General features: G+C 38.5%; 1 protein-coding gene across 3 annotated transcripts in view; it reads left to right on the top strand.

Annotated features, from left to right (window-relative positions):
• The first annotated feature begins 2,650 nt into the window (after positions 1-2,650).
• The window catches only part of slka (STE20-like kinase a), a 23,345-nt gene continuing 6,155 nt past the window's right edge, over positions 2,651-19,840 (top strand). Inside the window, exons 1-13 of one of the 3 annotated variants that reach the window (XM_015032853.1) lie at positions 2,651-3,269; positions 6,530-6,694; positions 8,959-9,007; positions 9,441-9,590; positions 10,846-10,918; positions 11,194-11,388; positions 11,561-11,642; positions 11,760-11,891; positions 12,370-13,566; positions 13,646-13,776; positions 14,382-14,505; positions 14,759-14,938; positions 18,319-18,390. In XM_015032853.1, coding sequence (XP_014888339.1) covers positions 3,120-3,269; positions 6,530-6,694; positions 8,959-9,007; positions 9,441-9,590; positions 10,846-10,918; positions 11,194-11,388; positions 11,561-11,642; positions 11,760-11,891; positions 12,370-13,566; positions 13,646-13,776; positions 14,382-14,505; positions 14,759-14,938; positions 18,319-18,390 — 2,700 coding nt within the window. In that variant the 5' untranslated portion in view covers positions 2,651-3,119. Of the gene's footprint in view, positions 3,270-6,529; positions 6,695-8,958; positions 9,008-9,440; positions 9,591-10,845; positions 10,919-11,193; positions 11,389-11,560; positions 11,643-11,759; positions 11,892-12,369; positions 13,567-13,645; positions 13,777-14,381; positions 14,506-14,758; positions 14,939-16,675; positions 16,769-18,318; positions 18,391-19,840 lie in introns of all 3 variants that reach the window. The other 2 variants (XM_015032852.1, XM_015032854.1) reach the window with 2 other exon arrangements.

Genomic DNA, 19,840 nt, shown 5'->3' with positions numbered 1-19,840 from the left:
GGGAAGATTTCTGAATTAAAAGCTCCTGTAAATCTGTAAATGTAACCATCAAAAGCCAAATAAACGCATATGGTATTAAAACTCAAAATGCACATTTCACTTTATGCTGACCCAGAAGAATTACCATATTGAAAACTTTTCTTCTTTTCTAAATGTTAAATTATCTTAAAATCTGTATTCCACATCAATGGTGCAGCACATGGGAATAGATTTGTTTCTAAATAAAAGCACATTGTCGTGCAATTTACAATTTTATCCATTTCATAAACAATAGCATTTCATTAGATGACTCTGAAGGAATGAACATTTTTGCATCAAGGCACCAATATCCTGTTACAAATGCTAATCCAAAATATTCATTGTATAAGGGTGATTGATTATTAGAAAACCCTGTTGGTTGCAATTGTGTTGCACAGCTGAAAAGCTCACTAACTACTGCGAGAGGAAGGCTTTCATTTGGTTGCAGCAGTTTAATTGGTCAGTCTACTGGAAAGACAGGCTGTTCAATGTGAGAAATAAAAACCATGTTGCCAGTGGGATATGCAAGATGGTTTTCTCTTGTAAGCAAAAGCAAGTTCTTCAGGGACGTATTACTAACCTGCTATTGGTAAAGGATTTTGCTGCCCTCTAGTGGAGGCTTAAACGAGTGTCTGATAATTTAACCTCATGTTGAAACTTCATTCAGGCTCAAGAGCACAGGGCGGAGAAAATGGTTACATTTACCTTTTTCCCTTACAGCTCTGAAATACCTCTGCTTTAAAGTGTTTCATTGTGTTTCACACCCTTGACAAGGTGAATCTTATTGTTTTTAGTCAATGTTGGAAAATAATATGTTACATACTTTTTTTCTTTTACAACCCATATCAAATAAAAGTTTAGAGCGTGACAAATGTGTATGAGCGTATTGAAAACGTAGTTTTCTTTACTTGCTGTAATACCATTATAGTTTATGGCCAAATAATATACTGAATTTATGCAATCTATGTCTTTATATTAAAGTCCTAACACCAATGACACTGTAAGCGATAGCATCAACGTTACATAGGTAACAATGCTTTTTGTCAATAAATATAACATAAAAAACAATATCCATTAGGTTTTTGAAATTATTTTGCCTTAGGTTATTTTATTACAATTAGTATTTGGTTTAAAAAGTATCAACCTGCATGTAAATATAAGTCTTTTTCTGTACTCGCATGATTCCAAGCAACTTTCTTAACTAAAACTTTAATGTAGTATTTAAAAGTTGATTTTCCTTCATAAATATGTAAAATAATAGACTGCCAAACAGTTATTTTCACATAGAAACTAAATACAATTTGCTTAGAGTTACAAATCTTACAAACCTGTGTGAGGAAAAAGCAGCCCATAACTTTTGACAAATATCTACTGAAGGAAGTTGGTCATTTTTAAGAACCAGAACTTGTTAGTTTTTGATTTAAAAATAATAATAAAAACAAAAATAGAAAACTTTTGCAAAAAGAGGAAGGAAGCATTGTTTGATGAAAGGAAACAATGTTTGCCTTTTCAACAAACAAACTGGTATTTGTTGAAAAGGCCATGTTTCCAACCACGTGTCAATAAAAATAGATCCAAATAAATATTACTAGTAGTCTTAATGCCATTTTGTTGTGGAAATGCAATGTAATTTTGCATGAAAACACACACACACACACACACGCACGCACACACACACACACACAAAAATACACAAAAGAAACTGCTAAAAATGCATTTTTGTAATTGTTTCTGTATTTATAAACATTGTTTGATTCTTGTCATTTTAGTCAAAGTTATTAAAAGCCATTGTGAAAGATTCAAAGAGCCACTTGTGGTTCAAGGACTGCAGGTTGCTGACTCTTATTATAACATAACAGATGAGCAACACAGGGAACAACAAACTGCACAGGGCGTGAAGGCAAAAAAAAAGAAAGAAAGAAGAAAAAAAAGAAAAACATTTTGAACTAGAAAGAACACCGATTGTCTTATGTGTCTTCTTTTTCTTCTTCCTCTTACTATTATTATTATTGTTGTTGTTGTTGTTGTCATTAATATTATCATTGTTGTTCATCCAAAAATACGGAAACTGGTCACGCAAAAAATGGTATGACAAAAACATAAGATTAAATAAAGTGTAAATTAAGCAATTGACTGCCTCAGTTCAAGCTTTTATTGGCTAACAACTGTAAATGAATTGAGCCGATGACTCTAAATAAGATACAATATTAAATAAAAAAGGACACGAGTATGTGATGGGGGGGATGACGAGAGGGGCGGGGGAGGCGCGGGGTCAGGCGAAAAACACCATTTCCCTCTGTTCATGACGACATTAACACAACTAGCATGCGTGGTTGGGCAGAGCACCTTCCTGCACAGAAGATCCAGGAAACGGACGCCGCCAAGCAAATATGTTTAGTGAAATAGTGACAGGGCAGTCTGCGGCGGAAATTATCTTTCAAATTTAAGGCCCGCAATCTCTTTGTATCAAAATATAAGAACACAACTTTGTAAATAAATGTTTATTAAATATTTAATATTACACTTGTGCCATAAATGTTCTTTACGGCATTAAATCTAAAATGTTATTTTCTATGTTCTTGTTATTTTAGCTTTTACTTTGAAATTACAGCGGAAGTGTTGAAACGTGGGTACGTTAGCTTGATGCTAGTGCGCTAACTTCAGTGTGGTCAGCCAACCGAAGCATGAGGTCCGTGTTGTGTCCATTTTATCTCGTTGGCGTTACACGGTAAACATGTCTCGAGGGTGAAGGTATGGTCGGTATTTTGAGTTTTTCTTCGATTTCAGTCTGTATGAAACGGAAACGCTTCCGTTCGAGAACGACGAAGTCTTCTGTCCGTATCCCTCACCTCCTTCGCTAGCGTCCTGTGTCGGCTTCTATCTATGATGTGATTGTGAATAACTATCGTCGAGGGAAGTTATAATTGACATTATCACAGCTGAATGGCTGTAGCACCGGCCTGTCACTGTTTGTTTCACGCCCGCTTGCTCTTATTCCGATAGCCGTTTGAGTTCAGCGACGGGAGGGACCGTTTTGCTGGCGGATTGAGAGAAGAGACCGCATCCACAGCACTTTAGTTCAACGTCTGAAAAACAACAAGATGTCTTTCTTCAATTTTCGGAAGATATTCAAGCTGGGGCCGGATAAAAAGAAGAAGCAGTACGAACATGTACACAGAGACGTAAATCCGGAGGAAATTTGGGAAATAATCGGTGAGCTGGGAGATGGCGCTTTTGGGAAAGTGTACAAGGTAAGTTAAGGCGTTACGTTACATCCGCTTTCTAGTTTTAGCCCCATTTATAAAGACTCGCTGAGATCGGGCGGCGTCTAGTTGTTGAATGGAAGCAAGTGGGTTGATCTGTCATACAGCAGCAACATTGGCTTAGCTTTTGATCGGGCCATAGTTTCATTATTAGCTAGGGCCAGTAGCTAAAAAATAAATAAATAAATAAATAACACAAAATCAAATCTGCAAAAGTTAGCTGCAGAGCTAAACTGTTACCTGCCTCCCTGTTGCAGAAACGTGAAGAACCGTTAAACGTTTCTCTTTTTATTGGTCTAAATCAATGTCAGAAATCACTCTTACATTTTTAAACATGACTTTGACAAGTGCTTAGTGCAGATTATGGAAGGCGTGGTTCATAACCATTGAATAAACACTGCCGAAAGCTGTCCTTAAATGCTTACATGACATCCACTAGTTACAGTTGAGAAATGTCAAGCATTTTTCAGAACAGTTGCTTTGTAAAGTAATGACACACCCTTTTAAATTGACCTTTTCTTATATGCATTTGGTTTGTGGCATGTTCTGTTGCAGATATTAATCAGCATTACTTTCTGTAATACGCACCCTGTATTTATTTCACCAAAACAAATGGACAATCTCTAAAAATTAGATCTTTAACTGTGTATTGACTGTTGCTAGGCAGGGACAGAAACACTGAAGTTTTCATACTATTCCTACTGAGGGTGCACATTGTTCAATTAATTAATCAATTTATAAGTATTGTTGATCATTGCTGACCTTCTTTTCCACCTCTTTTTTTTTTGTTTGTTTTGTTTTTATTCAGGCATTAGCACTTCTACCTCTGTGTCCTTTTTCTCAGTCTCCCTTCATTTTTGTTTTCATAAATAATTTTTCAAAGTCCTACGCAAATAATCGGAAGAGACAGGCTGCAGTCCATGTATTGTTTGACTACTGTAATACATCCATTGGATATTTTTGATATGATTCTGCTGCCACAACAAAATGTGCCTTCAATAAATGAATCAGTGATTGATGGGTGAAATATATATATATATATATATATATATATATATATATATATATATATATATATATATATATATAAAGCCTTACTCTATTTTTGGACAATAAACATATCAGTCAAATATGCACTTGATTCTTTTTATTCTGATAATGTTTTTAATAAAGACTAAAGCAGATTAAACGCGTAAACTTTGAGGCAATGAACAGGGATGTTCTTGTAACTATAAAACTTTATTAAAGAACCACAGCCTATAGCTTGTTTTTTTTTTCTTTTTTATATATGAAATGATCTAAATTGGTTCAAATCTGAATAATCAGATCACTCTTCAAAAAAAAAAAAATATCTGAAATTGTTGTTGACCAGAAGAAGTTTGGTCAGATAATTTTGAGTAGTAAACATTCTGTTATGTTTTTTTCTAGCAGCGACAGTTGGCAGTATATTTTAGTTTATCACTCATCCTATCGTGAGTGTCTCACTCCAGCCAATGCTAAGCTGTCACTTTAAATTGAAGGCTGATTTTCTGCTTTTAGTACTAACATATTCTGCCGGACCTCAGATGTCTCCTCGACTAGGATACTTAACCAGGTTGTTTTGGACTGAGAGTATTTTCTGTCTTGCATCTTTGGCAGATAACATAACCTCTTTGAAATGACTTCCATGCCGGGCCCTGAGGAGGAGTTCTGTGTTTGAACTCTGAGATCATTTAGCCTTTTGAAAAAACTTCTCAGTGTGCCGTCTATGTGGTTCCTTCCTTCCTGAAACTGTTGTCTACAAATAATCCAGTTAATGTTCTATTTAAATCTTCATTTGCCTTTATTTGTTTCCTAAACTTGTTAGCTGGTCGGTCTAGCTGTAAGGGAAATCTCGGGGCTCCAACGTTTTTTAGCTGCTTAAGCCGCACAATGCACAACAAACCAAACTTAAGCTGACCCGGTGTTGCCTATACGGGACTACCTTCACCAGAGCCATTACTATTCTCATCAGAGTTTTTTGACAGGCCTTTGATGGTTGCCTCCTTTAGGTGTGGCTGGACTGGCTGCTTGCAAAGTGTGAATCAGCTGTTTAAATGAGTCACAAGGGAAAGCAAAAGTGTCCCTAACTCAGGCATGCATGAAGTATATGTTACAAACTGAAGAGGTGTGTCAATTTTAAAGCTCAATACAAACTACCACTGGAAAACTTTGCTTACACAGTGATTCATTTTACGTATTTGAATCAGTTTTTATGTTCAGAACTAAGAAAAACGAGCCTTCATTTGGCAAACTTTAACTGAGCTTTCTCAAGACAGTTGGGCTAAAATGCTGCGTTCACACTGACCAAAAGCAACCCAGTTCTTTGTATTTCTCACATCCTGCGTATGTATTAGGAAGGGTCTGTCAAACAGGCGTCAGCTGGAATGAGAGGAAAGAGCCGGGGAGCATGTCATGTCAGAAAGTGTAAATATAGAGCCTGACACAGCGGTAAATGTTCACACTCCCTTTTTTGTTTTTTTTCCACTGACATTGTGTCTGAATCCATAAACATTAAATCCAATACGAGCCTTAAAATAACTTTTAAAATGGCTTCCAGGTGATCATGGGTGCCCAGTCATTTTTGCTATCAGGATCTTCTACTTTGAAATGGAGGTCTAGGCCCTTCAATGATAGACTGATATTTGGCCTGACTGTAGGAAATGAAGAACAGAAGTGGAAGAAATAAACCGTAGAAAGTCACAGTTGTCTGTGTTTGGAGCAAAATATATTTTTGTTTTTATTTTGTATAATTCCTAATGTAGATTAAAGATCTTGCACAGTAAAAGATAGACTGTTCCTAAGGTAGATTTTATGTTACTCTTCATTTTATCCAAAATTATTAACGGAAAACTAAGTGGAAGGAAAAAGTGTGACAGAACAAAATGCACATTAACAGAGATAATTGCCTCCTTGAGAGGATTATGTAAAATGGGCTTTTTTACCTTGGCTTCTGTAATGCTACAGACTAATTTCCTCCGAGCAACATCGTAAAGCACAAATTAATGGAAGAGAAGCCAGAAGTCCGTTTAGCTAACACATAATCATAAACATTAACTAGTTAGAATATATCACTCTCTGTGTAATGAATCCATATAAAATGGGTTTATCTTTTTGGATTGAATTACTAAAATAATGAAGCTTTTCTATAACATTTTAATGCAACCCGCTTCCCGTTTAATCCTTTTGTATTGTTCAGGTTTTAACTGTTTTGTTCATTTTGCTTCCAGGCTCAAAACAAGCAGAACGGGACCCTTGCCGCTGCTAAGGTGATTGACACAAAGACGGAAGATGAATTGGAGGATTACATGGTGGAGATCGACATTCTGGCCTCCTGCAACCACCACCACATTGTCAAACTGCTAGACGCTTTCTACTTTGAAGGCAAACTTTGGGTAAGTTTCATAGTTCCCTGAATGGTGACGCTCTTTTCCTTTTGGTGAAACTCCAAAATGGAGCTTTTTTTTTTTCTTTAAATGCAATGTAAAGAGCTTTAATCCTCGTTAGCTAAGATAGATTTTTATGCTTCCTCAACTGGAAAATGCAAATGTATTTACATTTATGGAACGCCGGCAGTTTCTGACATTCCTTTAAGATCAACATTATCATCCAGCTATTTCTTTTTGAGCTGTGCCGTTTGAATATGTGTGCTGTACATCTCATTCTGTGAGCACTAAGAGGTCCCAGAGCAATTACGTCCTGTCAGGCGGTGTCATGTGACTGCCCCTTGTGGACCAGCAACGGCTATAGGAAAATAATGGAATGGTTTTGGTGGCTGGAGAAAGTGCCTGTGAATAATTCAGAGATGCATGCAGGTCATGTCTCTGGAGCCTGTCTCTTAAGCAGCATGATTAATTCCTAACTGCCTCTGCTTTGTCTGGGTCGATCAGTTAATGTATGATTTATTCCCCTATTCGGCTGTGGGATTTAAGTTGGCAGATTTTAAGTTGTACTTATAGTAACAAAGTGAATGCTTAGTGAAAGTGAAATCTCCATGGCATGATAGGTGTTACTAGCACTATTGCAAAACTGGTCTAACCACGTTCTTCTCATTGTTTGAATTCACAAATGGAGAGCAAAGTTCAAGTTCAGTTTTTATTTATTTTTTTATATTAACCATCTGGTGCAAAAAGCTGCCAAGTACTGAAGCAAAGCTTAATGGAGTTGAAGTGGGAGCCAAGTTCATTGAATTAGCCCTGACTGGAGGTGTAAAGCTGTCTCTTCTTTTTGTACGCTCAAAGAGGAAAATGAAACCCTGCAGTTTTATTGTTATTCAACGGATCAAACAAGAATAATTCAAATAACTCAGCACATCTAATAAGCTGATTGTCCAGAAATACAAATTTTACCGACTATTGCACCCTTTGCCATGACAACAAGCTGCAAATATAATTCATGTTTCTATGCTACAGCTGTCTTTTCAATTTGAGACTTCTAGTCAAGCATCTATGATGGCCACCCTGGTGTCTTTTCCTTGGTGGTCTATTGATCCACGAGGCTGAAAAGTTCCGACTTCAAATCTACAGAACAAAATCCTGAAGCCTCTTTGGTTTATTTATGTAACTGAACAAACTGGAGTTGACTTTTCTTGTGCTTCCGGCTCAGTGTTGGTGCATGTCTTAGAGTTTCAGTCCAGGAGCGACTGAGAGATTTGCATGGGCCTCGCGGTGGAAACTGACACGTCAGTGGCTGCTGGCACCAAGTCGTACTGCAGGTCTTTTAAAGGCCAGTGAGGGATTTTTGACCACCAGCCTTCTCAGGAATCTGGTGACCGTTGTTGACAGCTCTGTTGCCGATGTTACTTTAGCAATAAACTGAGCTCTCTGCTTTCAGCTGCATCTCAAACAACCTTCAGGGCCTTTTTTTTTTGTATCATTTTCCTTATTTGAGCAAAACAACAATCTCCTCTAAACTTTTAGGACAGTTCTCTTGACTTGGCCATATCCCCAGCATGAAGTGAAACATGACAATCAACAGGTCAGATATTCTAGGTGTTCTATCTCAGCCACACTTGTTATACCTTCATTGGTTGCATCATATGTGTCTGAGAACAAATGTGGTTTGTAAATGTGACCTCTTATGAAAAACCTGCTTCTAATTAGATTTAGATCGATATGAAATCCTTGCAGTAATGATTTAACTGAACTATCTAAACTGTTTTTGTACAATTTTATTGCAAACTGAACAATTTACAAATTTGACGATGCTCCAAAATCTATTAAATAATGTCATTTATTTAATACAAAGTGTTTTTTACTTTGTAAAAAATAATGCAAAACTAATGCATTATTTATGCAATATAATGCATTACTATTTTGCATTAAAATAATGCAAGATACACAACTCCAGCACCTCAATCAATCATGAGATTTTAGTTTCTAAACAGTGTGTTAGATTATTGCAACAGTTTGATGTTGCAATAATCTCAGAATGTGTTGAAGAAGCAATAATTGAAGCTGCACATTTAACTAAGATAATAAAAAAAAGAAACAGAAAATATGTCTAGATTAGGAGCTCACGGTGATCTGAGAGCACCTGATTGATTAGGCCCCTGGAATGTCATCACTGTCTAATCAATAAAGGCCCTGGGAGTTGAATGTCTCCTTGTATTATATTACCTTGTTTCTGATGGTCTTCCTCTTTTTTTTTTTTTTTTCAGATTCTGATTGAGTTCTGTGCTGGCGGTGCGGTCGATGCCATCATGCTGGGTAAGACCTTCATATGCTGAACAAAGTAGGACAAAGTGTTTAACGGGATTTTTTTTTTTACCATTCTGAAGTGGGAACTGCCAACTCTTTATTGCACAGGGGGAATTTTCTCTCTCCCTTCACTGTTGTTATTGTAGCTCAGGTTTCATAGCCGTTCCAACTATGTGGCTCCTAAATTCTGTCTTGTTTTGAAACAGTTTGCCTTCTTTGTTTTTAATGACAAAGCTGAACTTTAACTTACTCAACCGTTCGATGTACATCCATTATACTCTGTGGTTTAACTTGGATGCATCCAGTCATGCATACAGGATGACATAAGGTTGGACTTTGTCCCCCGTCTGCCATGGGATACCATCGAGAAATTACAGTTGATGTGAATCTGTGCAGATGGCCTAGTGTCGTTTTACTGAGTGTGCGTGTTGTTGATCATCAGAACTCGAGAGACCCCTGACTGAGCCCCAGATCCGGGTGGTGTGTAAGCAGACGCTGGAGGCCTTGACGTACCTTCACGAGAACAAGGTCATCCACAGAGACCTGAAAGCTGGAAACATCCTCCTCTCCCTGGACGGAGAAGTAAAACTTGGTAAAAAAGCTTTGCAGCTTGTTTTAGTAAATGCAGTTGACATGTGCAGATGCTGGACTAATGCACAGGCTTGCAGAAAGTATTCACATCCTTTGATCCTTTTTACATTTTGTCATGTTGCAGCTGCAAACTTAAATGCATTTTTTTGGGGGATTTTATCTGATAGTCTGACAGCAGGAAGTGTGCAGTTGTAAAGTAGAAGGACGAGAACTCTTGTTCTTAAAAGTTTTACGGATAAAGATTTTAAAAGTTTGGTGAAAAACTGTATTCAGACCCCTGATGTCCCCAAATGAAATCTTTATTTAACTTTTTGTGTTATATGCAGAATGAGATGAGTACAAACTAGCACTGCACAATAAGCCTGAACACATCCTCCACATGGTGAAACATGGTGATGGCAGCATTATGATGAAAGGATGTTCAGCCTACATGCTGATTGACACACAAACAGTTTAGATCAGTTTATGTGTCAAAATGTCCCAGTGCAACTCCAGACTTAAATCTAATTGAAAATCTGTCACAGCTTGAAAATTACTGTGGATTCTCTTCATCCAGTCAGACTGAGCCTTAAAAAAATTTCCAAAGAAGATTGAGCAGAATTTTAAGTTTCTGTGCAAAGCTGGTTGAATCCAAACACACGGTCTACTTTTTAGACATCTTTTTAAAACTGTTGAATACCATGAATAATTTTCCTTCAGCTTCAAAATTATTTATTTTGTCAGTATCACATAAAATCCCAATAAAAGACGTTCAAATGCTCATCACATGGAGACAAAAAAGTGCAAATGTTCAAGTGGTGTGAAAGCAAACTCTGGATTCATTCCCTGTGTATTTAATAGGCAACAAAGAAAACCAAGCGATGCACTTCTCATGTATTGTTTATAAATCACGGATCTGCTGCAGCCGGTGATGCATCAAATCAGTTACATAATTTTCCACCAGTAAAGTATTAATGTAGCTGCCGTAGCGCACATAGCCGCTCTTTCCCTGATGATTCATGTTCTGTAGGCAGAGGGTCATGGTGTTAGCCTGGCAAACAATAATTATCAAGCTGGTCACCAGGACTTAATGATACAGCTTTCTTCTTCCAAGACGTGTGAGAAAAAGCCTCGCTGATAGTTTATGACATTGGGAGGTTTTTGCAAAGCATGTTTGCATTAAGGAGGTTCAGATTTATGGCTGCTTGCTTTAGGTTTATTGAGTCAAATTTCAATTGAATTGAATTGCGAAAACACTTGTTAATTTCTACTTTCAGCTGATTTCGGTGTGTCGGCTAAAAATACCAACACATTACAGAGAAGAGATTCTTTCATCGGCACTCCGTATTGGTGAGTCATCCTTTCTAAATATAGGGAGGCACTCCTTTCTTTACTTCTGATTATTCTCTCATTTCCTGCTGTGTCATTGCATGTGAAGTTACAGAAAAAAACTTTTTTTCATCAGTTTAGAAGCACTTATATGTTGGACATCCTTTACTGTATCACTTAGCCTTCCTGTCTTTCCACCTCCCTACTAAATGCACACATGCAACCTTTAAATCACTTTCTATCCCCTTATTAATTGAATAAAGCCTAAAATTAGTGATTGACTGAATTTTTTTCAGGATGGCTCCAGAGGTTGTGATGTGTGAAACTTCCAAAGATCGTCCGTATGACTACAAGGCCGATATCTGGTCCCTGGGGGTGACCCTCATAGAGCTGGCACAGGTCGAGCCGCCCAACCATGAGATGAATCCCATGAGGGTGCTGCTGAAAATAGCCAAGTCTGAACCGCCCACTCTGATGCACCCCTCTCGCTGGTGAGATTGTTTAGTCTTGATTAAAAGTCGAGGTGGCACTGGGATGCTTACCGATTGGAGTTAACAGGATATCCTATGTATTTCCTTTTATGTCCAAAATGCATTCTGAAAATCTGCAATATGACTTTGGTATTTTAATAGCAAGGAACCTAATGCTTCACATATTTAACAGGTCGCCAGAATTCAACGACTTCCTGCGAAGATCGCTGGACAAAAATGTGGACAATAGGTGGAATTCAACACAGCTACTGCAGGTTGGCTTCCTGTTCAGCGTTACTTTCACACCTCTGATGTAAAGTTGATGATGTAAAGTTGGCATTGCGCAGAGAAGGGTTAATTTTTTGTGTTGACTTTCTGTTTTTTTTCTCTAGCATCCTTTTGTGACCAGCGTGACTGACAGCAGACCTCTTAGAGAGCTTATAGCCGAAGCCAAAGCTGAGGTCACAGAAGAGATCGAAGATAGCAAAGAAGAGGAAGAGGAGGAGGAACCTGATACTCCTGCGGTGGGTTATGTTGTTTGTTGCCAGAATGTTCACAATTTGCAAGAGAACATGAATTGCAAACATAAGATGCAGTAGAATAAAAATTAAGCAAAACCTGGGAAAATCTCTTTTAGTTTGAGGTTGAACATGATACCTACACAGGCTGGAAAGCAGGAAATTTGATTAAGAAAATGCAAAAATTCAGTTTAGAAAAATCTTGAATTTTGATAAAAATATTTTATTTTGTAGCTTAAAGATAATTTTTTGGGGAAAAAATACATTTTTATATTAATTTGACATTTATCTTTAATTTGCTGCATCACAACACAAGCTTTGGTCCCTTTGAATTATGTTGACTTTTTTTTTTAAATATGATCTTTTCACTGAACAACAGCAATTATTATTTTCTAGCAAATGTAAAATTATCTCATTTATTTATTTTATTAGTTTAAAAGGAAATCACAACTATTTTAAAGCCTTTTGTTTTTCTACCCATCAGGCAGTTCCTGGGCACAAAAGAGCACCATCAGATGTCAGCATGGCCAGTTCAGAGGAAGACAAAGTGCCATCTACTCCCTCCAACCTGGAATCTGTTACAGAAAAAACTGAAGCTGAGCCTGTGGAAGACCGGAGCAGCGATAAACTCTCGGACGAAGGACTCGGAACAAGCGAAGTGGACAAGACGGAGGACGAGAAGCTCAATGAAGTTTCTGCCAGCAGCGAGGACCTGACCCCTGCACCAACGGAGACGAGCAAAGACCTGGATTCTGCAAAGGTTCAACTAGTTGTTGATCAAACTGAAGAGATCTCTGGTGAGGCGGCAGTGTCAAAGCCAGATGAAGTTGTCGATTCCCAAAAACCTCCCTCAGAAGTTGAAGAAGCTGAGGAACTGAAGGAGATATCGGAGAAAATGGTCATGGAGGAGGAAACTATCCAAGACAAAATGAAGCTAGATGAAGATAAACAGCAGCCAGGTGAAGGCGGTGCTGCAGATTCAGTTGAATCACAAGAAATCCCTGAAGGTACAACAGCAGATGAAGTAGCAGTGGGTGAGGAAGAAAGCAAAGATTTAAAGGAGGAGATCACCGAACACATGAAAGTGACAGAAGACGGAATCAAAAACATCACCGATGAGACTGTTGAAAATGTTGATGCTGATAATTCACAGTCAACTTTAGTAGACACAAAAATAAATGGAGACATGGACAGCAAGTCTAGTGTAGAGGAGTCTTCCACTGAGGCTGTTTTAGAAAACAGAAGCACAGAAAATCAATCAGAGGAGACAAAAGACGAAGTCCCCGAAGAGTCCGAGCCGCCAAAACAAGAAAATGAGAGCAAAGTGGAGGAAGAACTCGAGGAACGAGCGCCAAGTGAATCTAATCAAGTCAGCGACGACGTCAAAGTCACGTCAGAAGTTTCTGAAGTTATCTCTCAGGATGTCTCGGTTAAGGAAGATGGAGAAAAGGGTACTCAGGCAGATGAGGTCACCTCACAAGACGGCGTCTCTGTCCAGGAGAGTGAAACCGACTCAGAAAGCAGGATGGAGCAGGGAAGCCCTGCTGTGACCAAGTCAGACGTGGAGAAGGACTCTGACTCAGGAAGCAGCTCTGCTGCCGATAGCAACAGCCTCGACCTTAATCTGTCCATCTCCAGCTTCCTGTCCAAGAGCAAAGAAGGAGGCTCTATATCTATGCAGGTAAAGCTAAACGCTCCTCAGCCCCTGTTGCCAAGTAATTATTTGCCTTGATGTAAATCCACCTGAATTATTTTGGTAGGAGTCAAAACGTCAGAAGAAGACTCTGAAGAAGACCCGGAAGTTCTTGGTAGATGGTGTGGAGGTCAGCGTGACAACGTCAAAGATAGTGACGGATAACGACGCCAAAAGTGAGGAGATGAGGTTCCTGAGGTACGGCCCGATGCACTGTTCAGTCTAAAATTAGGACGTGACCCGTTTACCGTACCCGCCTGCCTTAAATAGCTCTCATTCATTTTGCAACTCCCACAACGTTTTACAAATGCCAGATGGGTTATCTGCCATGATTCATGCTGTGTTATGGCACATTCATCTCTAATTTTGCATTTTAAAGATAAAACACCTTCACTGTACAAGGTCTGACTGTTTAGTATCTTTTCCTGTAAAAGTTTTACATTTTGTCACAAATAATACAAAATAGAAAGTATTATTTCAGTCTGGTTTTATAAGATAAAGCAAAACAAAGTACTAGAAAAAACATGCAAAACAAGTCTCAGCATTTTAAAACATTTAATTTTTAATAATTTAGCCAAATCAAAATTTTCCAAAAAATAATTTACAAAAACAGAACATTTTATGAAATTGATTTATCGCCCACTCCTATGATCAGATCATGAACTGAAAACTACCCAAAAAATAAAAGAAGGGGGGGAAAAAAAAATCTTTTAATGTATAAATATACAATTTGCAAATGAATCAGTTTGTTTCGTGTTCGCTGTTGTGTTGATCTGATAAGTCATTTTGTGCGGCTTCTTCAGGCGGCAAGAGCTGAGAGAGCTTCGCCTCCTTCAGAAAGAGGAGCAAAGGGCCCAGCAGGAGCTGAGCAACAAGCTGCAGCAGCAGAGAGAACAAATCTACCGGCGCTTTGAACAGGAAACTACTGTGAGTCACTTTGTTTCTACCGCAAGTGGTGTAATGTTTCTTTTTCCTTCGTTTTTTTTTTTCCTTCTCTTTTTGGCAAACTCCTCAGAAATGAGCGCTGACATGAGTAGAAATCTGTGGCATCTAGAATGAAACTCTGAAGATGTTGGTGTCTGTTCATTAGTCAGCAAACTGTCAAAGGCTTTCATACTGGATTGTTAAAAACGCCTTTATAGAAATGTCTACGGTCACCTCGTCCTGTTTCGTTTGACAGGCAAAGAAACGTCAGTATGACCAAGAGGTGGAGAACCTTGAGAAGAAGCAGAAGCAGACGATCGAGCGGCTGGAACAGGATCACACCAGCCGGCTCCGAGACGAAGCCAAGCGCATCAAAGCGGACCAGGACAAAGAGCTGTCCAAGTTCCAGAACATGCTGAAGAACAGGAAGAAGGAGGTACATACCTGTACGGCGGTTTGCGCCGGGGCTCTGCTCATTTCTGGCGTCTGCATGTCACGCGGAGCTTTTTAATGTTTCTTGTCGAACAACTTAACTGCGGCTTGGTTTGTTTCGTTGCGCCGATCCTGTGGGAGTGCTGTGGCCAGCTGCTCTGTTGGTGTGGTGTGCAGACGATCGCTGCAGACCAGCTCTAGCTTCTCCCCTAAATGCTCCTTAATCCATTTTTTTCCATATCGGTCTTAATCTGTGTTAAGGTTTCTGCTGCTTCTCTGCTCTCCGGCTTCCTCCTGAGAGCTGAATCCTCCGGAGTGCTTGTCTTTTAAAAACCTTTTAATGGAGTTCAGTCTTGCTGTCGTGTGCCATATTTCCTGTCCTTGCCTCTTCAGCGGGATCTGCTTGCTTTGCAGAGTGCTTTTAGATGTTCTGAACATTTGCTGCTTTTTCTTTGTCTTAGTGCAGTTAAGTTGTTTGGCTTCTGTTCTGCTGCTTCCCCCTTTTTTTCTTTTCTTTTAATTTTAACGTAAAATATCTCAGCTGCATCCTTAATATGTTTGTAGTTTTGTTTTTAAAATGTTTTTGGTGTTTAGACATGTAATCTAACTGTATATTGAACTAACCATGTTTGTTCTATGAATGTGTGAGTTTGTACTGGTTATGGGATGATCAGTGTTATATCTATAAAGGTGCTGGGTGTCTTTGGGTTAAGTAATCCTTGCCTTGCATCAGAGTAACTGATATGGAATCCAATAAAATCTATGATAGCCTGTTAACTTGTTCCAACACATTCTTGGTCATATTTCAACAGAAATTGTATTTACACGTTTTGGTGATAGAAATGAGTTGATACAGTTGATATAAAATGTGCACACACTCCTGTTAAAATGACATTGTGACAATAATTCATGATTTTTTTTTTTTTTTTTTGTATTTTAAACTGCTCAATTGGGAAAAGTCATACTTTTTTGTTTGGATTCAATCAGTCAAACTTTATTTAAAGAGCCCTTTATATATAGTCGTATGCAACACAAACTCTTAAACAAAAAGACAGACATTTAACCACTAGAGTTGGACAGATTTAAATGAGCAGAATATTTGTCAAGTATTCAAACTGCTAAAACAAGTAATAATTTGCAGCATTGCATCAACAAAGTATTATTTTAAGGGTTTGTCCATTTCCCCTTAAATAAATTAGTTTTTCTAGTTGAAATTAACAAGATTTATACTATATAAAGATTTATGTTGCAGCATTTTAAAAGGTGAGTGTGCACTTTAAAGATGCACTGTTCATGCATTTTCGCATGAAGTTAGAACAGCTTGTATTTAGTTAAAAAAAAAAAAAAAAACTTGTTTTGAAGCTAAATAATCTCTACTCCATGTCAGTTACTCTTTTCCTTTAATCTCGTCGGTCAGGACGTTCAAACCTGTGGCTGTGGTGGAGTTAATCAAACGCAAACATAATGAAGCTTTTCTGGGACTAACACCTTCTGGCATGCATCAGTTAAACTCCTGACGTGTACATATTGCAGTTCAGTCTTAAATTTTACAGAAATGATTTAATAAATGTCCAAAAAGATGAGGCGGAGGGGAGAAATTGGCATGATGGCGGTAAATCTGTCGGTGGCTGGATGCTGCAACTCTTCTGTCAAAGAGGGAGCCGTGCATGTCTTCCCCTGGTTGTTGGGCAGCTTTGTCAGATTTTAAGAACAATGCGGCATCAACTAGTTTCTGCTGTAGGCCGTTCAGGAGGTCGGACAGTCACCCAAACACATGAGAAAAGAGCTCATGAAACGCATAAAAGAGGACCTGGCGCTCCTCCAGACTGCAGAGGTAAAGCATTGCCTTCTCTGTTTTTCATTCTTCTGACTTAATTTGCACAAGCAATATATCTGTATTTCCTGTTTGTCTAGCTTTTTAGGTTTTAATTGGATTCTGGCCACATTTATTGGCACCACCTGGTGAAGCTGTGTGAAAAGCCTTAAAGAAAACAACAAAGTGGTATAATCTCACTCTGAAACATTTAAATGTAACTGAAGCATTTTTTTTTTTCATTTTAAGTTAAGTAAAACTTTCCGAGTTCATTGTTTATTGGGTATGTAAATTTTGACATGGCATTTATTTCTCCACCACACACAGCGATTAATGATCCATGACATATAGACAAATAAACAGCGAACGTTAAGGGCTGACCTGTAAGCAGCAAATGGTTTTACAGAGTTTGACTGCAGGAGTCCCAATAATTTTCAGGTGGGATTGAATATATAAAAAATATTTTGCCTCCTAAATAAAAATTCTCAGCTTAAATAAAAAGAGCCATTTTAGTTGTTTTTCCACATCTTTAGCAAGGATGCCAACAAATGTGACTCACTCTGTCCCCATTTCTAGAGTTCTAACTCTGTAGCCATTAAAGTTTCCTTTATCTAGTGTAACTCATTTGGAGGTGAACAATAAGCAGATTTTTATCGACTCCAGTGGTTATTGTAACATAAAAAATTGCGCAGTCATTTTATATCTGAATAGTTATAAAATTACTGAATTACGGTGCCGGTGCCTTCATTGAGCTTTACGTGGAAACATGTTTCCATGACTCCACAGGCTGCTTAGTAATGTTGATCCTGATTTCCTGCTTTAATCTACGTAAATCAAAAGGAAAATCATTGATCTTTATATTTAGTCCATTAAAATGCACGATAAAGTAGAAAACATGACAACTTATCATTTGCAGCTTTAAGTGCATTTGTTTGTTTTATTTTTTGTCACTGCAACTTGCTTTGGCGTTTGATATCTGGTTGCCATTTTAGTATTGCTGTGGTTTTCCACAAAATGTTCTATTAAAAATAGTCAAGAAGCAACCACATGAACTTCCTGCAGTATTGTTGGACGTTTGTCCTGCTTCTGCCATTTCATACATTACAGTTAGGAGAGGAGATCATTTAGGTCTTACTTGATAGATAACTGAAGAGTTTCTAGCAGGAAACATCTGAATTGAAAACCGTTTCCAAACGTCGCCTTCCAAAGCAAACTTCCGATTATGACGCTCGATTAGCCGGCGGCGTTTAAAAAAAGCTGCTCCTTTGCATGCCGGGTTCACAAAAGATGCTGAATTTATTATCCGCTTTAAAGCATGCCATTATGAGAAGTGCTTTAATAACTAATTAATTGGCTTCCTCCTAACATTTACCCACGTCTTACATAACTCTGGAAGAACTGGTTGGTGCGAGTGTGTGTGTGTGTGTGTGTGTATGTGTGTGTGTGTGTGTGTGTGTGTGTGCGCGTGTGTGTGTGTGTGTGAGAGAGAGAAAGAGAAAACTCCTCAGCACGCTGTGTGTACCGTCTGTCCGTGTGATCAAGGCGAGTGCGCTGTGTGCTCTCCTCCGCAGGCAGTGGCCCAGGTTATGATACAGTCTTTTCAGTTATCCTCATGCGCACTCTTCAACGCTCAGATGCAGGATGTAAGTGCCCCCACCTCCTCCACCCACCCACCCACCCACCCTGCTTTCTCTCGGTCTCTGGCCCATACTTAGATGTGTGTGAAGTCCAGTGACAGGATCGCTTGTGCTGCTTCACTTGTACTTTGAGAACTACACATGTAAGCATGGGCGGCGTTGGCCTTGTAGTACTTTGATGTTTTTTTTTGTTTTTTTTTTTGAGTGTTGCCGTCACTGTATTTGTGCAGTGGTCGTTCTTTCTCTCCTGCTCAGTATTTTTCCTTCACCAGTTCACAAATGTTCTACATCTGGTTTGTGTAGCGTACGTGGCATTGATATCGTGTGCATAAAACTGGATGGTGTTTGTCTTAATATGCTGGTAATGCAGGTTTTGAGATCTTCTGGCTGAGTATATATTTACATCTGAGGAGCAGTTATACTGAAACTGCCCAAACGGCGCATGAGAGTCATTTGTTCAATGATTTAAAGCGGCGTAATAAGGTTACTCTGAAACAACAGACAGATGTATACCGAGCTACCTTGTTCTGTACCAAAAGCTTGTCTTTGAGAGCAAACGGTGTTATGATGAAGCACAGTGAAAAAATTCAAAAGTACAGATCCACCAGTCAGAGATTTTTGGCCAACTTCTGTTCACCGATTTTGTTTTTATGATCTTATTTATAATCTAATCTTCATCTGCAAACTCGGATTTTAGTCGGCGATAATTTGTCCTGAAGAATGATTTTGTCTGGCTCAATTTAAAGATTAACAGTTTGAACAATCAAATGTTTATGGTAATAAAGATATGTGGAAATACAGTCAATTTTCACCAAATTATTTGACAAGACATATCTATGACTAATTACTCTAAAATAATAAATTTCTGAATTACTTTAGATTTTATTCTTTTATTTATGTATATTTTTGCACATGTCAGAATGTCACAATTTTTACTGTCCAATTTGAAATTTTGCCTCTGATTTGCTGTTGTGCTTCCTTTGACTTTATTTTGAAACACTAATCCAGCACTGAGGTTAGTTTAGCCTTCAGCTTCCCGAAAAAAAGATTGTTGCTACCTGTTAGCTTTAACGTAGGGTGTGTTTACAGGGCGGAGAAAATATAACGTTTAGTTTCAAAGTGAAATCAGTCATTTCTGTTTCCCAGCTGATTTCCTTCCATTACTCAAAAGCTTATAACTACACAGTGTCTCGTTAGAATGATTATGTCAGTCTTGGTTAAATGCTCGTCTGTACGATAAAGTTCATCGCATGGAATCATAAGTAGGCAATGAAGCTAGAAACTGACAATTTGCAGCCGCATACTACAAAACAGAAATGCCAAATTTTTCCAACAGTTCAAATCCGTTGTTTTCTCCTGCTGTCTGAGGCGGTCACCTGATGAAATCGGCCTCAGTTGAAGGGTGTGTGCTGACATCAGTGCAGGTGTTTTCCTCTGAGCCTCTCCCCCCCCCCCC

The sequence above is a fragment of the Poecilia latipinna genome, unplaced genomic scaffold (genome assembly GCF_001443285.1).
Source record: "Poecilia latipinna isolate Pla-1442-1.1 unplaced genomic scaffold, P_latipinna-1.0 Scaffold252, whole genome shotgun sequence".
Lineage (NCBI taxonomy): Eukaryota > Metazoa > Chordata > Actinopteri > Cyprinodontiformes > Poeciliidae > Poecilia > Poecilia latipinna.
This window is presented reverse-complemented; position numbering and strand designations above follow the sequence as displayed.